General features: G+C 34.8%; 1 protein-coding gene across 1 annotated transcript in view; it reads left to right on the top strand.

Moving 5' to 3' along the window:
* Positions 1–14,755, top strand: part of Sema3c (semaphorin 3C) — a 144,404-nt gene extending 129,649 nt beyond the window's left edge. The window contains exons 15-18 of the mRNA XM_090332899.1: positions 1,134–1,291; positions 5,646–5,713; positions 8,169–8,299; positions 11,423–14,755. Coding sequence (XP_090189025.1) covers positions 1,134–1,291; positions 5,646–5,713; positions 8,169–8,299; positions 11,423–11,842 — 777 coding nt within the window. The 3' untranslated portion in view covers positions 11,843–14,755. The remainder of the gene's footprint in view (positions 1–1,133; positions 1,292–5,645; positions 5,714–8,168; positions 8,300–11,422) is intronic.
* The last annotated feature ends 4,040 nt before the right edge of the window (positions 14,756–18,795 follow it).

An 18,795-nucleotide genomic window follows, 5' to 3' on the forward strand; every position in this document is an offset into this window, starting at 1 on the left:
TATAGGACACTTATGGTCTGAAAACTGTTCTAAGTATTTCCTGTGATGATGGCTCTTACAATATTCATCTCTTAAAACAAACAAACAAAAACTTTATCAGATAAGTGCTATGTTGTCCCAATGTTAATAAGGAAGCTGAATTTGAGAAAAGTTGCACATCAGGTTTGTGGCTGAACTGAAACTAGAACTCAGGAAGTCTGCCTGCTGAGTTCTAGAGTAGTGGTGCTTCTGTAGATGTAATTCTTAAGTGTACATGTGCATATGGGAAGAGCAAGCACTTTCTACACATCCATGTGTCTTCAAGTTCCATCTCTAGAATTCCATGCAAACTGGAATTATGCGATGTCAGTGCCGTGCAAAAGAAGAAATGTCCCCTGGAAATCTAGTCTTTCAGCTTCTAAGAATTTTCCATGCACTGCTGAAGGCCATGGAACAGTATCTTAAGAAGCTCTCAACATCTTCCAAGTGAAGAGAATAAAATCTTTATTCATGATTTTTGAGGATGGTACAGATTGCTGGATTGTGAAAATAATTTAAGCATATTTGAATATAAATACAGATGTTTTTCTAAGTAATCTTTAGAGTCTCAGTAACTCATATGCCACATCCAAAGTCATGTTCTGAAATGGTTTTAAAGTTTCATCTAATACTTGTTAAATAATGTTTTCTTTTAAATTTAATATTTTATTTTTAAATTTTAGTTTAAATCTGACTTTCTTTTCAAACTTACAAAGTAATATGCTTCCAGCCTTGGAAAAGTAAAAAATAGCTTCCTTTTACTCTGCCTAGTGACAGCATTCAAGGGAAACAGAAAGCATTATAATTTAAATCTGCAACATATGAATTCAAATCTGAGAGAACACTGAATCCCACTGTCTAAAACACATTCTACATGGTGCTCGGAGTTTTTTTTTCCTAAGCAGGAAAGTGGTAACGTTATAGGCATATTAACAGGAAGTACTATTGAGAGTTCTATTTGTTTTGGCATTATATCCTCCTATGTATTACTTCTCATTTTTAGGCTGTTTCAGAATGAATTCAAGGATTTGTGGGTCCATATTATAATATGTTCCTGCTGAAAGTCTTCTTTTACCTTCCACATCTGAAATAAATGTCCGCGATTTCTCCCACAGCAACAGTTGTATGTGAGCTCCATTGAAGGAGTTGCCCAAGTCTCTCTACACCGCTGTCATATGTATGGCACCGCCTGTGCTGACTGCTGCCTGGCCAGGGACCCCTATTGTGCCTGGGATGGCCATTCATGTTCTAGGTTCTATCCCACTGGAAAGCGGTGAGTACCAAACATTCAAAGGGAAGAAGGCAGTCAATCGACTAGATGATATAGAAAAACCATCTACCATTGGGATCAGCGCTATGGTGTCATCGGCAAATGTAAAGCAGTAGCTTTGACTAAGGTCACAGAGTCTTTGAGTGAAGAAAATACCATGATTTATGACTCCACATACTTTCCTTTGCTGCAAATTGTATCCCTCCAACACCCCTCAAATATTTCAGAGAGCAGATAGCCTTATCTTCACACTACCTAACTCTGATTTCCCTTACCCTTGAGGTTCCAGTATATTTTAAATCTCACATTTTTAGGCTTTCCATATACTGCTTCATTGTCTTGTAAGTAAGTAAATGCCTGCTCGAAAAGTCAATCAATTGGTAAGTGGAAGTATTTTCTAGAATGGAACTGGCCCTGTCATTGTGATGACTGAAGTTTTGTCAGTGGAAAGATGTTCTTTTTGCTGTTTAGCACTGATGAACACATCCTTCTGCCCTTCTTAACTAGGGTAAGGAGCACTGGTTTGGGTGGGAGAAAAACCCTAATCTGAGGAAGACTGTTTTTTTTTGTTGTTATTTTTGTTTTGTTTTTCTTTGTTCCTTTCCCAAGCAGCTTATATACAGGTGTTGGTGTAAAATGGATGATGATTGATTTCAGATGTGGAAGGTAAAAGAATAGAGAAAGGAAATGGTACATCAGTCTGCATGAAGTTGGGAAGGGCACCTCTAGAGTTGTTGAATATATTTAAAAAAAAAAAAAAAATGTTGGCCAGGAGTTTGGCCTAGTGGTAGAGTGCTTGCCTAGCATGCACGAATACCCAGGTTCGATTCCTCGGTACCACATACATAGAAAAAAGCTGGAAGTGATGCTGAGGCTCAAGTGTTAGAGCTCTAGCCTTGAGAAAGTCAAAGGACAGTGCTCAGGCCCTGAGCCTAAGCCCAGGACTAGAAAAAAAAATTTTGTGGAAAAAAAGAATAAATGCTCTAAACCATCGCAACAATTAAACCAAGGACAAAGGGTGAACGAATTCATAGTGATACTCACTGTAAATGAACTATACAATTTGGGGGGGAAGAGGGTTGGGAGATAAAAAATAAACTGAGACAGTGATGGAGAGGGTGATACTGTTCAAAAAGAAATGTACTCATTACCTGACTTACATAACTATAACCCCTCTGTACATCACTTTTACAATAAAAATAAATAAATAAACATATTAGATTGCAGTTTAAGCCCTGCAGCTAAAACTCAGGGCCTGTTCCTGGTCTTTCTCAATGCCTGCACTCTACAACTTGAGACATAGCATCAGTATCAGCTTTTATCTGTGTATGTGGTACTGAGGAATCAAACCCAGGACTTTGTGTGTGCTAGGTCATCACTGTACTACTGGGCCACTCTCCTGGCACAGCTTTTATTCTCTTTCAGAGAATTTCTTTTTGGATAAATTCAAATAACCCTGTTCTAGCTCTTTCTTAAATCAAGATCTTGATCTTTTCAGTTATTTAACAATTTTTTAAAAATTATTTTTACATAGGTGTACAAAGGAATTGTCATTTAACAAAACAGTTTATAAATACAGTGCATTTTGCTTAAAGTTGGATATTTTCTAGCCACTGTTTCAGAATATGACATGTAATAAGAAATAATAACAAAAGACAAAAATCTGTACCTTCAAGTACAAAATATTCTTAAAGGAACAGATAACAAATAAAGACAAGCACTAATATACCAAAAAAGATAGGCCTATGAATTTTTAAAAAGCAGAGGTCAATAGAATTCTTGAAAGCAGAGGTTTGCAGTATTGACGGGGTGAACAAGAACTTGAAGGTGTTCAGAATGTTACTATATTAATGGAAAAATATCATTCCAGGAGTGTAGCCAAGAACACTGGAATAACAGCACCAAAATGAAATAGGAAATAGAATGAACTGAGGAAATAGAATAGGAATAAAAATGAGGCCTTAGTGCTAGATAATGCAGGTCTTTGTAAGTAATCAGAAAGCTAATATTTAGGGTAAATATGATTGTGGGTTTTGAAAGACAATTAGTGAGAGATACTTTTGATATTTTGCTTTACAAAGATCATTGATTGTTGCAAAGAATCTGAAAAGTAGGAAGAGGCTGGAGTGAGGTATGAAGAAGCTACATGCCAGGAGGCTACTGCAATAACTTATTTGAGATAAAATAATGGCTTGCCCAGGATGATGGAAAAAGAGGAGGCAAGATGTGGTCTGGTTTTTGTAGAACTCACAGAATCTGAGAATGTGTGAGACTGAAAGGGTCAAAAAAATAATATATCACTTAGGGTCTGGAATCTATGTTCAAAGATTCTGTGTTATCCCATGTGATTCTAAGAATTAGGAGGCTTATGCCTTCTAATTTCTTCTAATATCTAATTTTGGGAACTCTATCATGTAAGGTTTTCATTTTTCCATATATTTTTATTGTAATTAATAGAAGGGTTACATTACATTCACCAGATAGAAGGTGGATTACTTCACAAACCTTAATACCCTTTCTCATGTTTTGGTCCCCATTCCCCGCCCCCCATCTTGTTTTCCCCTCCTATCCTATTTCAAATAACCAAATAAGCATATATGCAATACATCAGATAAGGTGAAATACTGTAACAATATGAGATAACCAAGAGACAACAAAAGAGATGAGAGATAATATAGAACATTAAGAACAACAATCACTCATTATATGGCTTTTGTTTCAATATCCTGGAGGTCCTTTCATTTAGTGCCATCCTGTATGGCCTTATGTATCTAGGTTTTGCTCTATTGTAAACCTCTGCTAGGAGAGCCCAGGGTTTCTACTGATTATGACAAATGAGGAAAACCATTGAGCCTATGTTCCTTTGAGTCTGGCTTACTTAATATGATTTTTTCTAAGACTTTCCATTTCTGGAAGTTTTGTGTTTTTGTTGGTGGAGATATCTTAGAACCTTGATAAAAGTGTGAAAGATGCAAATTCAAATTTAAAAAATGCTTTTTGTGGGTCCTGACAGATTTTTGTCATAGTTGTTTTCTACTCCCAAATGTAATGACTAGAACACTGGAATTTTCACTAAGAAGGTCTATACTCTATAAATTCTCCAAATTATTTCCAAACTCAATGAAAACTTACTTATGGAAAAATGTGAATCATTTTGCTGAATTAAGTATCTTCCAATTATTGTATGCAGAGGGTTTTTTTAACCTCTTACAAAACAATGATAGAAATGGTAGTTTGGAAAATTCCTCACATTTACATCTTTAAGAGTGCTATTATAACCTGGTTGCATCTGCCTGGAATATAACTATCACTTTAAGGATTTTATATTAATTAAAAATATTCTCTTTTGTATAGAAATAGACAAGTATAGTTAGCAAGTGTATTTTTTCCTCACCACTCTCTAGTATTTTAAATGTGCATTTGTATCAAATAATGTAAACATAATTTTTAGTGTTATTTTGTCTACATTAAGACATGTAGTTAGAAATTTAAGACAAGATAATCAACTCAATCTTCAAGTAAATATCTTTCTATTTAAGAAGAAAATGATTTCATTGTTTATCCAAGGCATTGACCATAATGAGTAAATCTTTAGAAAGCAGAGCCAACCCCACAATTCTATGTACAATATAGATTACCCTTCCTGGAAGGGTGCTTTTGTGGAGCTACAAGAATGACTCCAAGGCAGTAGACACATACAAAAGACTCTTGCTGGTCTCATTTAAGCCAAGCTGTAATAATGGTTTCTGTGTTTTAATGTCTGGCAGCTGATACTGTAAATTCAGATTGCCCAGCTTGAGGATTTATATGCTCTCAATGAGTAACCATTACATAGTGCTGATCTCAGGACAATAAATGTAACCTGTGTGAATGATGTTGTATGTGCAGAGAACTGACCAGTTCACCCATAAAAGCCCTCACACAGTCATCTAATTAAGGTTCTTAAGTCAGCTGATGGTAAATAATAATGTGACTCACATATACAGCAAATTCATTGCAGTAAAAATGAATATGGGTACGAGTCTAAAATATTAATACAATTCATAATTTGCCACAGAAGAGATACTAACATTTTCACTATTGGTGTGTGGTGTTTAAAAGATATAGAATAGAATAGAGATCACATGGCTTTTCTTTAGGAAAATAAATGCATAATATGAACTTGTAATACCTCTATTTCCATAAATAGAAGCATACACTCTATTGTAAATGAGAAAGGTCATATAGCTATACAAAATAAAAAAGCCTTCCCTACCACAAAGCCTAGGCAATGAAAAGTTTTGACTTTATAAATGAAGTCTTTTAAGTATTATTCAAGAATAATCCCAATCCCATTTCTATGTTTCTGTGCCTGTAGGAGGAGCCGAAGACAAGATGTGAGACATGGAAATCCACTCACTCAGTGTAGAGGCTTTAATTTAAAAGGTATGGAAATGGACAGTGGTTATTTTCAGTAAACTTACTATGTATGATAATTAAAACTGGCATGTGGCCAGGAACCTGTGATCCTAGACATTTGGGAAGATAGTTTTTTTTGTTGTTGTTGTTTGTTTTTGTGTTTTATTTATTGGGTTTGTAAAGATAATTGTTTGGGGACAGCCTGGGAAAATGTTCATGAGATCCCACCTGAACCAGTAGCTGGATTTGGTGTCATAGATGCCTGCCACCCTGGTAGAGTGCCTGTCTAGTAAATACAAAGCCATGAGTTCAAACTCTAATGTCATAGAAACATAAGTATTTTGTAATTGCTATTTGTTTGAACCCTGAGAACTGGGGAAAGAAACATCCATACATATGGTATATGCATACCTACAAACTAACATATATGGCATATATATCATATATATATATATATACTCCATAGATGTGTTAGTTTGTAGGTATTTCACATATATTGTAGCACATTTTCATAGCTACTATCTTACATAAAGAAAAAAAATTCTTTAAAACAATTCTGTGGAATGCCTGGTACTTGTATTTCACATATATGATAATTCAAGCTATTAGGGTTGTTGAGATTTAGAGGATCAAAATTTGAGTCCAGCTTAGACAAAAAAAAACCCTCTTATAATTTTTTTATCTCCAAAATATTTAGGGAAAATCCAGGCTTGGGGTGTGGCTCAAATGGCAGAGTCAGCAAAGCAAGCTCAGTGAACATGAGTTCCTAAGTTCAAACACTAGTACTAACAAAAAGAAAATGTAAGCTTCAATGAAGTATTGTGCAAGAAGAGCAATAACGCAAAGAAGAACACTATTTGATTATAGAAATTCCTCATAGAATCTACATTAGAAACATTTGACTGTATTATCATTAAGCATATTCATATTGTTGTACAATAATACAGCAGCCATCGTGGCTCCTGATGTTGCCAGTACCCTTCTGAACTTCTTATGAATTTGACTTTTCTAGATATTTCATACAGGAAGGACCATATATATAGTTTACCCCTTAATGACAGGCTACTGTCCATTGTAAAATATTGTCCAGATTCATTTACATTGTAGTATATCAGAGTTTTCTTTTTGTTTAAGTCTGAACAACATTCAATTGTATGTATGTTACACCTTCTTTAAAAATGATTATTCTTACATGCGTTTCTGGATGTGTGGGTTGCCCCATATCTTGACCCTAGTGAATAGTACCAAGCCAGGGCCTGGGTTCTGGACATAGTACCACCCTGGATCGTACAATTAATCTGACCCTTCTCTCCTGTCCTGATAGGGAGGTGCGTTGTTATTCCACTTTCTCCACTAATCCTAGGTCTCTACCCCAACGTCATCGACCAATAATTCCAAACAGATCTCTTCTGGCTTACCAAGGGGCTGTTAATGTGGTTCAGCTTTTAAACATCAACAAGAAGCCTCCTGTTTACAGAGGACCTGAGACCAGCCGCTCCTTTAATAAAGAATGTCATCCCTGTTTACCAACTCTCTTCCCAAGCTGCAATGAGCTAATCAAGACAGATTTGGTTTCATTGTTCCAAACTGCATAAATCCGGATTGCTGCTTCTCTATTCACAGAGCTTTTTGATAGAAAGCATGTCAGTTTCCATTAATCAGGCAGGTGTCACCAGTGGTAACAATAGTGGCAGCAGAGGCCACTGCAAATGCACTGCTGATTTTGGTTAGGAATTTGAATTCTCAGGTTCTTTTTGATGACTATCTCAGTTAATGGGCTAACAACGATCCTAAATGAATCTATTATTATAACCCATATTATGTACTGCATAATAATACTGTTTACCCAAATATGTACAAAAGTTGGGAATATTGTAGCCGCTCATGTTACAGAAATGAGTACAATGAAAGCACAGAAAGATGAAGTAACTTCTTTAAGCCAACACAACCACAGCTGAAGTCAGGATTTCCTCACATTTCTAAACACTGGGTTCCTCACCACTGAAAATCCTCTGTGGGCACAGTAATCTCTGCTTTTGCAATTCTTAATTTTCTCCATGCTACACTTAAATATCCAACTTGGGGTGAAATAAAACTGCTTTCAGAATTCTCTGACATTGAGTAGCTTTACACTCTATTTCCTTATAATTCACAACACTTATTTGTTCATCTGAGAAAATGTCACTCTTAAGCATGTTGCAATTAAATGTTCAAATTGATCTGAAGTGCAATTTGTACCCCGGAATTCTTGGATAAATGTAACTGCCTTATTAATTTAGCCTCTCCGTTGGCTTCATAGTCTTTCTGTCCCTTTCTTTACATAAAATAACACTAGAAAACACTGTATAACTGTTTGCTCATTAAATGAATGCCACTGTCCTCTTGTGGCTGACGTATTTGTTTTATATAAAGAGACAAACATACAAAAGAGTATGCTCTAAATGCCACTATCTTTCTTTTTCCTTCTTGTTTTGCTCCTCAGCGTATAGAAATGCAGCTGAAATTGTACAGTATGGAGTCAAGAATAACACTACATTCCTGGAGTGTGCCCCTAAATCTCCTCAAGCATCGATCAAGTGGTTGCTACAAAAAGACAAAGACCGGAGGAAAGAGGTGAGTAACACAGTTCCCCTGTGATCAATCAGGGCTTTGGAACAAACATTAAATCACCATCCCAAAGTGAAGCGCAGATCAAAGACAAAAGGAGAGACATATGAACATCCTTTTATGTCTCTGGCCGGACAAGTCTTACCTTCTTTAAAAATCCTTTGTGCTTAGATTGATGGATTAATTAGACGTCCTCTCTGTCTTTCTGCCCAACTCTGTAACATAGTAATTGAAACAAGAGTTTGGGCACTAAGACGGTGTTATTGATGTAAGGAAGCATTTGTAAAAAGAAACAAGATGTGTGCAAGTCCACAGGCCAAGTTCTCACACAAGAGACCTTTGTGTGATTCACAAGATAAAAGGGGTCTTTTAACAAAGTACAGTTCTCTGCAGCAAGGAATTACTCTGAACTATAACCTTTATGACAACAAAACATTTTCCCAGTGTGTTTACATTGCTATATTATTCATAACTCTCAGGTTTCTCTGAGGTAATTTGGAATCCTTGTTTATGGAGCTATTACCTTTACTTATTGATATAGAAAAAATATTTCTAAGTGAAAAGACACTGTAAGCTTTCAGTGATTAGAAAGGACTATTTTAAAGGAGACATTGTAAAATGGTAATATACTGTAAGTAATGAATTCCAAAATCTTGCTGTTGCACTTTCCAGACAAATGATGAAAAGAAAAACACGTAGGCATATATATAATAAAGTCCTGAGTTAGTCTAAAATGCGTGGCTATTCGTGCATCATAAATTCTGAAGAGCCAGGGGGAAAATGGGGCCCTTTATATTTGTGGATGTTCTGTTTTGGGAAATTTGGTTTCTTCATTTTGTATCAACTTGCAGAAGACATATCATCACAGCCGATAGATATTGAATTGAAGTTGCTGAAATCGTGGGACCATAGGAGAAAGTAACTTTCCTGTTCTCAGAGTTGACAATCCAAATGTGTTATGAACTATTCAATGAGTTCTTTTCCCTATGTTGCTAGAATATTTAACCACAGGCTAAAACTATACACAGAATTCTCTGGAAAAGAGAGGGATTTCAGAATATAGTTCAGAATCTATTTTCTTCCCCAGAAAACTGTGATTCTTAAAAAAATAAAGGAAAAAAAAGACAACACATGAGGTTATGAGGCTAAGTATGCTGGTATATACCTGTAATTCCAGGTATGTGACAGTCATAGATAGGAGAATCATACGTCAATAGAAGCTGCAACAAAAAAGTAGATGAAACATTTTAAAAAATCCAAAGAAAAGTAAGCTGTAGATATGGTTCACATGGTTAAATGTTTGTCCAGTATGTATAAGATTCAGAGTTCAAACCACAGTGCCATTAAATATATGTATATATATGAAAAAATATAGTATATAATAGGAAACTTTTTTAACTTCTAAATACATTTCTTCATTATGTAATTTTTTACACTGAATCTTGTTTCCTGAAAGTGAAGGTGTGCTCAAGTAATAGAGCATCAGCAAAAAATCCCAAATAAATTGGGCACCAATGTTTCAGACCTGTCACCATAGCTACTCAGGAAGTTGAGATCTGATGATTACACATTAAAGCCAGCCTAAGCAAGAAAGTCTCTGAAAGTTACTACCAAGTAACCATCAAAAAGAAAGAAAAGAATGGAAGGACAGGAGGGAGGGAAGGAGGGAGAGAAGAAAGGAAGGAAGGAAGGAAGGAAGGAAGGAAGGAAGGAAGGAAGGAAGGAAGGAAGGAAGGAAGGAAGCAAGGAAGGAAAGCTGTGAAGAAAAATCTAAGGGACAACACTCAGGTCCTGAGTATAAGACCCAGTACCACCACAATAAATAAGTAAATAAATAAATAAACCAATACTAGTCATAGATTACTTAATAATAATCTTTATCTCCCTAATTCTTCTTGATTATTGCCACTGTTCTAATTCTATTCTGACCAACTTCCAATATTGTACTTGCTTTATCTGTTTTTTTTTTTACTTTTCTGTGTAGGTTGTTTTTTATGTGAATGCATCTTTCAATCATATTTCATTAATAATAAATTATCTATCTGCACAGAATGTTGTTATTTAGAAAACATTTCACATGTACTTACTTTATATGGTTTTGGTAGGGTTTCTTTTTTCCTAGGAGAAGAAGCTTTATAGAGCATGTTATCATGTAACTGTTACTACTTCAGTTTTTATCTATTCTTTGAGAACACTCCTCTGGACAGAACTACTGTATAAGGAAAATGGATTTTAGGCATTTTCTGATAGCCATGGGCTTATGCTGTGAAATAATTTAACATCAACTCATTTACTTTTGTGACTTTTCATTTTGAGTGTCCTTAGGACATAAGATAATTCCCTTCCATCTTACTTATAGACATACATTCTAGAGGGTAGGTTTCTGTTTGTATATTTTCATTTAGAATACTCATTTATTAAACAGAGCAAAATGCTAATCTTTTAATAATGCTAATCTTTTAATCTTTTATGTATTCATGAGGGATTCTTTGTAAAACTGAAAGGAGTCATGGATGAAATAGATACTTAATATTATCTACGAATTTCATTTATGTATGTTGGCTGTGATTCCCTTTCCAAAAGCAACTGAAATTCTACACTTGTGTGTGATGAAACTACTTGGAAGGAAGAGTACTTTCTTTTTTTCCAATTTGGATGACACCCTCATCCTCTCTTTCATTTATCCATGACTCTTAATAATAACTTTTATGGAATTTTTTTTAAAGGAATGACAAAGCCAGGCGTGGTGGCTCATGCCTGCAATCCTAGCTACTCAGGGAGCTGAGATTCGAGGATCAAGGTTCAAAGCCAGCCAGGGCACAAAAAGACCTGAGACTCTATTTCCAATTAACCTCTAGAAACAGGAAGTGGGACTTGGCTCAAGGGGTAAGATGGTAGCCTTGAGTTGAAGAGCTTAGGACCAGAGTCCAGATCGAGTTCAAGCCCTGTGACAAAAACAAACAAACAAAAAACAAGTGTGATGAATCTGTATCTAGTGGGAAGGATGCTAATGTACTCAGTGCTTTGCTAATTTTTGTTTTAAGTCCACAATACCTGGTACTCATGGGTCCTATCATTTAAGACAGTACAGTCTCAGTTTACGGAACTTCAATGTGTTTTTCTCCTTAGGTTAAGCTGAATGAGAGAATTATAGCCACTTCCCAAGGACTCCTGATTCGTGCTGTTCAAGATGCTGACCAAGGGCTGTACCACTGCATTGCAACCGAGAACACTTTCAAGCAGACCATAGCCAAGATCAACTTCAAAGTTTTAGATTCCGAAATGGTGGCTGTTGTGACAGATAAATGGTCCCCTTGGACCTGGGCCAGCTCCGTAAGGGCGCTACCCTTTCACCCTAAGGACATCCTGGGGGCGTTCAGCCACTCAGAAATGCAGATGATCAATCAATATTGCAAAGACACCCGGCAGCAGCAGCAGCAGCAGCAAGGAGAGGAACTGCAGAAGATGCGGGGGGACTATGGAAAGCTGAAGGCTCTCATCAACAGCAGGAAAAGTAGAAATAGGAGGAATCAGCTCCCAGAATCCTAAGAAGGTCTTCATGAACCTTCTGTTTCCTGCAACAAATGCTCTGTCTGCAATGATCAGATTTTACAAAGAATCTTGTGTTACCCACAAAAAATTCCTACTAAAAGGCAACTACTCACTCCTAAAGTGAGTTTAACATGAACTGAAAATGAGCATGCTTTTTCTTGTATGTTGTTGACGAGCACTAGACATGTCATGGTTCCTCATGGTGCATATAAGTATTTAACTTAACCCAGAATTTATTTATATCTTTACCCACCTTTTCCTCAAAATCAATGTGATGACTACAAAAGTAGAACTGTGCATCCCTCCATTGAGCAAGGGACATAACTTTGGGCACTAAGGGTTTTGATTTTTCATTGACAATGATTTTTATATATGGTAACCAATCCCAGATCACAATCTTCACATAGTAAAAGTTACACAAATGCATGTGATAGAATTAATGTCAAAAGAAATGTAGAGTAGCTAAATGACAGGGAAGAGGGCATCTAAATATTTTGTGTTGGATAAAAATATGAATCTTTCATAAAAAAAGGAAATGATTAGTTGGTGTGTTTTCAGTGAACTATATTATTGTCTTTTAAGAATGTAAATTTATGGTTGGTTGCTAATAAATGCCATTGATCTTTATTCTCATGTTTCTAGAAGAATAAACACAAATCTTTGATGGGAGATATGTCAGTGAACATTTAGGTTTATATTGTTATGTTATTATCTTCCAAACAAAAGCACTTTTCTTTTTTTGGAAGTCTTTTTTAAGTTATTATGGACTTAAGTTTAATCTGACAGTATTTAATGGCATGTTGTTTAGATTTTTATCTTTCTAGTCTGTATGGGTTATTAAAAAAGAAAACATTTTAAAATAGCAAACATCTATATGAGGTGTGAAACCATCAAAATGAAAAAGAATAAATGTAGAAAATTTGTTATCAGGAAGAATTTATACCAAATGTGGTTCATATTCAACTTCAACAATCAAGTTCTGTGATAAATTCCCTTTTTTTATAAAAAAACAAATTAAGATGTTAATTTTTTCCCATCAACATTTCCTTCATTATAGTCATTTGTTTTGGAGAGATGTCTATTAGGTCAAGAAAGAAAAATGTAATATATACATATATATAAACAAAATGAGAGACATCTTTAAGTTTTACAGTACAATAGACATCCTATAAGATGTTTATTTTATTTATAAGGTATTGTTTATTCCCATTCGCACATTTGTTTGAAAGAATATTGGCACCTATTCAGTGATCTTTAAATGTAAATGTGGCAAATTTTGTGATAATAAAATAATAATAATAATAATATTTGAATAGTTCTATTAGAATAATTTAATGCTAAAATTATTTTCTCCAATTTAAAAACTTAGATGAGAGAAGAGTCAGATTTTCCTCAGATTCTCCTACTTTTAAAAAATCTGCATTTTTATTTTACTTTTACTTAGTTTGGGCTTCTAGGTAAAAATTAGAAGCTGTACCAAAATAATTTATTTAAACCTAATTAAAATATTGGCAATGCAAGATAATCACAGGTGACATAACCCTTTTCTAAAAATATCACCATAAAATTTCAAGATGCAAAATTAGAACTAGAGGTATGGTTTCATTGCACAGCACAGGTTTAGCATGAAATAGTCTTTGACTTCAAACCCCATTACCAAACCATAGGGAAAGAATTAAGATTGCTGCAAAAATTGGGGCCAGAAGTTTGGTCTAGTGGTACAGTTCTTGCCTAGCATGCATGAAGACATGTACATAGAAAAGCCAGAAATGGTGCTGTTGCTCAAATGGTAAAGTGCTAGCATTGAGGAAAGTCTGAGCACAGTGCTCAGGCTCTGAGCAAAAAAGCAAATCAAATAAAATAAAAAGTTGCAAAAATTAATGGGCTCATTGACCAGAGTTTAAAATGGTAAAATTTAATAATCTAAGAGGAGGACCTCTGCGTGTCAAAAAATCATTGATCAATGAAAAACATAAAGAACACTTAGATTTTTAAAAAAGCTGTCATTCAAAATGTATGCTATTCTAAAAACAATTTTGAAAGCAGTTTATTCTACAAATGTCTTACCTGTTTAAAAAAAGATGCTTAAATTTTGCCTCTATGTATACACAAAGCAATGTGATATTTGGGGTCAGTGGGTCATGACTGTATGCCTGGGTACTCAGGAAGCTGAGATCTGAAGATTATGGTTCAAAGCCAACCTGGGCAGAAAAGTCTATGAGACTTTTATCTCCCATTCACCACCCAAATAAATCAATAAATAAAATTGGAGGAGTAGTTCAAGTGGTTCAAGAATACCAGCTATGAACAGAATCAAAGATAAGTTGAGTTCAAGGCTCTGAATTCAAGCTCTAGTACCAATACATAAAATAAAATAAAGCAATGTGCTGATATGAAGCCAAAACTATCCTCTGTGTTCATAATCAACCTATTCTGTGTCCAAAATCAGAAGTTAAATTGTTATAGAATCATCCTCTCATTTCATATAGTTACAAACTAACCAACATAATGGTTAGTTTCCTTACGTTATCCATGCTATTTAATTACTTTTATCTTGACCATTACTAAACTACATATACTTTATTACTGTTTCTTTAAAAACAGTTCTAGAACCAATTGCCAAATGTAAAGGTTTTCTGTCTCGAAAATATTGTTAATGTGCACTGATTATTGGTGACTGTTCTTTGGGATTGTTTGACAAATTAACAGTTTAACATATTTCCATTTGTATTGTGTATAAAATTTCCTAGAAATGCACTTTTGTTCAAAGTGTGGGTTTGTGAATAGATTTTAGCATGATGAAGCTGTCATTATAGTGAATATTCACTCTGTAAGAAATCACACTAAGTGTAGTGATCACACTAACCTTGAGTTGGGAAATAAATCATTTGCCTGGCAAAATAAAACCTATTGAATTCTCCCATGGATGTTTTTTGTTCCTTTGTTAATATAGAGTTTGTTAATAGGATGGAAAATCCTGATTTATCTAACTTTCCATTTTCATGGGAAGAATACACCTAATTATTGAAACATTTAGGAATCCCAAAGAGATACATGTGTCCAGCAATTCTTTACCATCAACTCTAATTCATGCCAAAGCTTGAAGTCCTTCCATGCCATCAGGCTTTTTGTTTATTTCCAAAGTATCATATACATATATATGCAAATGTATATGTCTATTCCTAGTATTGCACATACATCCATATCTTTATACAATCTTTAGTCAACGTTACTTTTGTTTTTTTTCCCATATTTTTTTTATTGTAATTAGTAAAAGGGTTACATGATATTTGCCAGATAGAAGGTGCATTAATTCACATACATTGATACCCTTTCACATGTCTTGGTACCCATTTCCCTCCCCCCACACACACCCCCCACCCGTCTTGGTTTTCCCCCCTTCCCTATCAAATTTCAAATATCCAAATACAAATAAATTCAATATATCAGATAACAAAGTGAGATACTATACCAATATGAGATAACCAAAAGGAGAGGAGATGAGAGACAACATAGTACATTAAGGACAACAATCATTCATTATATGGCTTTTGTTTCAATATCCTGGAGGTCCTTTCAATTAGCTTCACATTATCAACGTTACTTTTGTTAAAATGTTCACAGGCCTTAGGGTGAGACTACCTAGACTTCATCCAGACATACTGTTTGAGTCAAGTCTTTAAATTTCTCTCTGCATACTCTATAAAAGTCATACCTAGGAACAGGATTGGGAAAGGCAAATGGGGACCAAAAAATAAGAAAGGGTATCAATGTTTGTGAAGTAATGCACCTTCTATCTGGTGAATATAATGTAACCCTTCTATGAATTACAATAAAAATTAAATGAAAGAAAGTCATACCTGGAAAGTAATAAAAAAAACTTACTATAGTAAGTATTTAATGAATGTTAAATTTCCAACTTTCAGTTGAGTTCTATGTCAAGTTAGATTCTAACTACCCAGGAGTGTAATGAGAGTGTACAGATATCTAACACTCTAGCAGGTGAAATGAGCCTTTGATAAACTAAGGGGAAAAGGAGCAACTTCTTAACTCCTGGTTTTGTCAGTTAAATCACAATGCTTTTATCATTCACCACTAAGTTATCAATTTATATTCATGTAAAGAAAAGCAAAGGGCAATAAAATTCAGAATTCTCAGAAGTGGGGCTGTGGCTCCAGTGGTAAGGCAGCACCCTTAAGATCATATGCTCAGGGACAGAGCCCAGGCCCAGAGTTCAAGCACCAGGACTGAAAAAAAAAAAATTATCATAGCAGCCTTGCAGCCCGATGATTTTGTATGACCTGTGAATTCTTCCATGTTTTTCACACTCTCCCTTGCTTCTATTTTAACCTAACTCATCTTAAAATTTATTTTAATGTGTTTATAATTGTACTGTCATTGTGACATCATGTGTGACTTTCCAAAGTTAAGTTTTTAAAGAAAAAGATGAGAGTCTCTTATATCTATATTAGTGGATAAAGAAAAGAGGAAATTAAGGATTTTTTAACAGCTGGTTAAGACTATTTAAGACCTTCAATCAAGACAAAGAAATAAGTACACTTAAGAAAAAATATTTAATCAGAAATGAAAAGTTTTATTGAATTCTTTGCATAGAAACAAAGCTGTAGCAAATCATGGTGGAAAAAAATTAATTTAGAGTTTATCCTATGAACCTTTTAATTGACAACATTTCACACAAGAATTGAATCCTTCTTCAAAACCAAAACAACTCACAACAACTCCTGTACACATAGCAACTGGTATACTTCATTGCTATTAAGTTGTTAGGAGTTCTGATATATACTATAAATTTTTATGGCTATGTTACCGTATTAATGTTCAGGTAACTAGTGAAGAACAACTTTCAAGACAAAAAAATCTTATTTTAATGATTCTAATATATTTGTCTATTCACCTCATAAAATCCTACTTTCCAGATAGTTAGAATTGTGTATTTCTCAGGGCTATTATGTTGCTGAGCTTGAGTGTTACTTACATAAAGTGCTATTAAAGAATGACATTATAACAAACACATTAAAACTGTTTATTCTATGTAAGATTACCTGGCATTCCCCAAGAAAAAAAAGAGTATAGATTTTTATTGCATAAGTATTTTGTTTGTTCTGACCTCTACAGAGCCTATCCAAAGACTTTATGATATCCCACAGCACAAGTTATATAAGGAAAAGTGGATATATGATGGCATTGCTATGAAAATGGAAGTCAGCACTATTGTTGATCTTGACTCTTTTCAGTATACACATATACCATTTCTGGATTCTTCTGAGTAGTTTATTAGAGATAGGAATATCACGGACCTTTCTTTGAACCATGATCCCTAGCTCTCAGTGTCCCGAGTAACTAGGGTTGCAGATATGAGCTGCCTGCTCCCAGTTAAGTTTTTCTTTTTGTTTCCTTTGACGGTAATTAATAATCATTACATTTAGTCTATATTGTGAGTACTCACAAAACAATTTCAGATCTTGAAAGTCCCTGAGATGATATGAGTTGCTAGTTATTTACTCCTTTTTATTATCCACAGTCATTTTTTTCCCTCATATTAGGAAAACTGGGCCCACAAGAAAACTGACATTCAAGCTGCACAAGTCTGGGAATCTTAATGAAATCCTGGTATAGCTTTATATACATGTATATGATGTGTGTATTCAAGATTTGTATACCCATAAATTCAGAAGCCAGCCCTGTTTAATGTACTTATATTCCATGTAAATCTCAATTTTCTGCTTCCAATCTCTGTTCCACTTATAATAGTATAACCTGAAAATGGTTTTCTTCATCTCTCCAATGGACTATTACATTATATGAAATAGTTTCATAGAATAATTGTGTTGTGAGAATCAGATTAAGATGTGAAGATCTTATATCACAGCTTATTACTTTTCAGTCAGGGGAGCAAAGCTATTTCTTTGGGCCATTTCATTTGAGCATTACATTTGTTTCTCCTCAAATGTAGAAGGGTTCCACGGGGGGAAAAAAGCAGAACAAAGAAAATAACAATCACCTAGGAATCTAAACAGATTCTAGATTTAAGTGTTGACTCTCATTCATCTGACTATATAGAGGATTGTAAAATCTCACCTAGACTGCCCTTTTGAAATAGGGAGGAATGAGGTATTATTTAATCCCTAAGGGTAAGGAGGGGAAGTACTGGTGAGGTCAAGAAGAAAACTTCAGAGGTTACTGGAACTATAATATACAGAAATTGTCAGGAGTTATTTGCTACTCAAAATAATTACATCTGGGCATGATTAATTAACCAGCATTCTAAACATTCACACAGTGAGAACAAAGGAGGATATTCTTAGGAGAGGATTGCAAGGTCTCAACAGACAAGTGCATATGATCATATAAAATGATGTTTATCAAAATGAATTCCAAGAAGTGGAAGTAAGAAGTTATTAGGATTAGTATTAGTATGTTGGGATTCTTCCTCCTTTTCTTTTCTTTTCTTTTATCTTCTGTCTTTTTTCTTTGTTTATTTCCTTCTGTCACTGTTTCTGATTTCAATTTTCTATCTCCTGTATGTAAGTCTATCTGATTGGGAAGCAGAAGGGGAAGTACAGACAATTCAGGAGTGAAACTCACTAGACACTATGCTGGAAATGAACTACACAATTTTAGAGGGAGGGAAGAAGTCATGTGGGGAAAAACTAGGAGAGAATGAGGGAAGGTGTGACACTGTCCAAAAAGTATGAACTCATTACCTGAATCATGCAACTGTAAACCTTCTGTATATTAGAAAAAGCCAGAAGTGACACCAGCTCAAGTTGTAGAGTGCTTGCCTTGATCAAAAGAAGCTCAATGACATTGCCCAGGATCTGAGTTCATGTCCCAGGACTGGTCAAAAAGAAAGAAAAGAAAAGAAAATTTGCCATCTCAAATCTTCAAGAAGAAACTTAAACAAATATGAAACACTTAATAATAGAAAA

Source organism: Megascapheus bottae, chromosome 5 (assembly GCF_031878675.1).
Source record: "Megascapheus bottae isolate mThoBot1 chromosome 5, mThoBot2.hap1, whole genome shotgun sequence".
NCBI classification, from domain to species: Eukaryota; Metazoa; Chordata; class Mammalia; order Rodentia; family Geomyidae; genus Megascapheus; species Megascapheus bottae.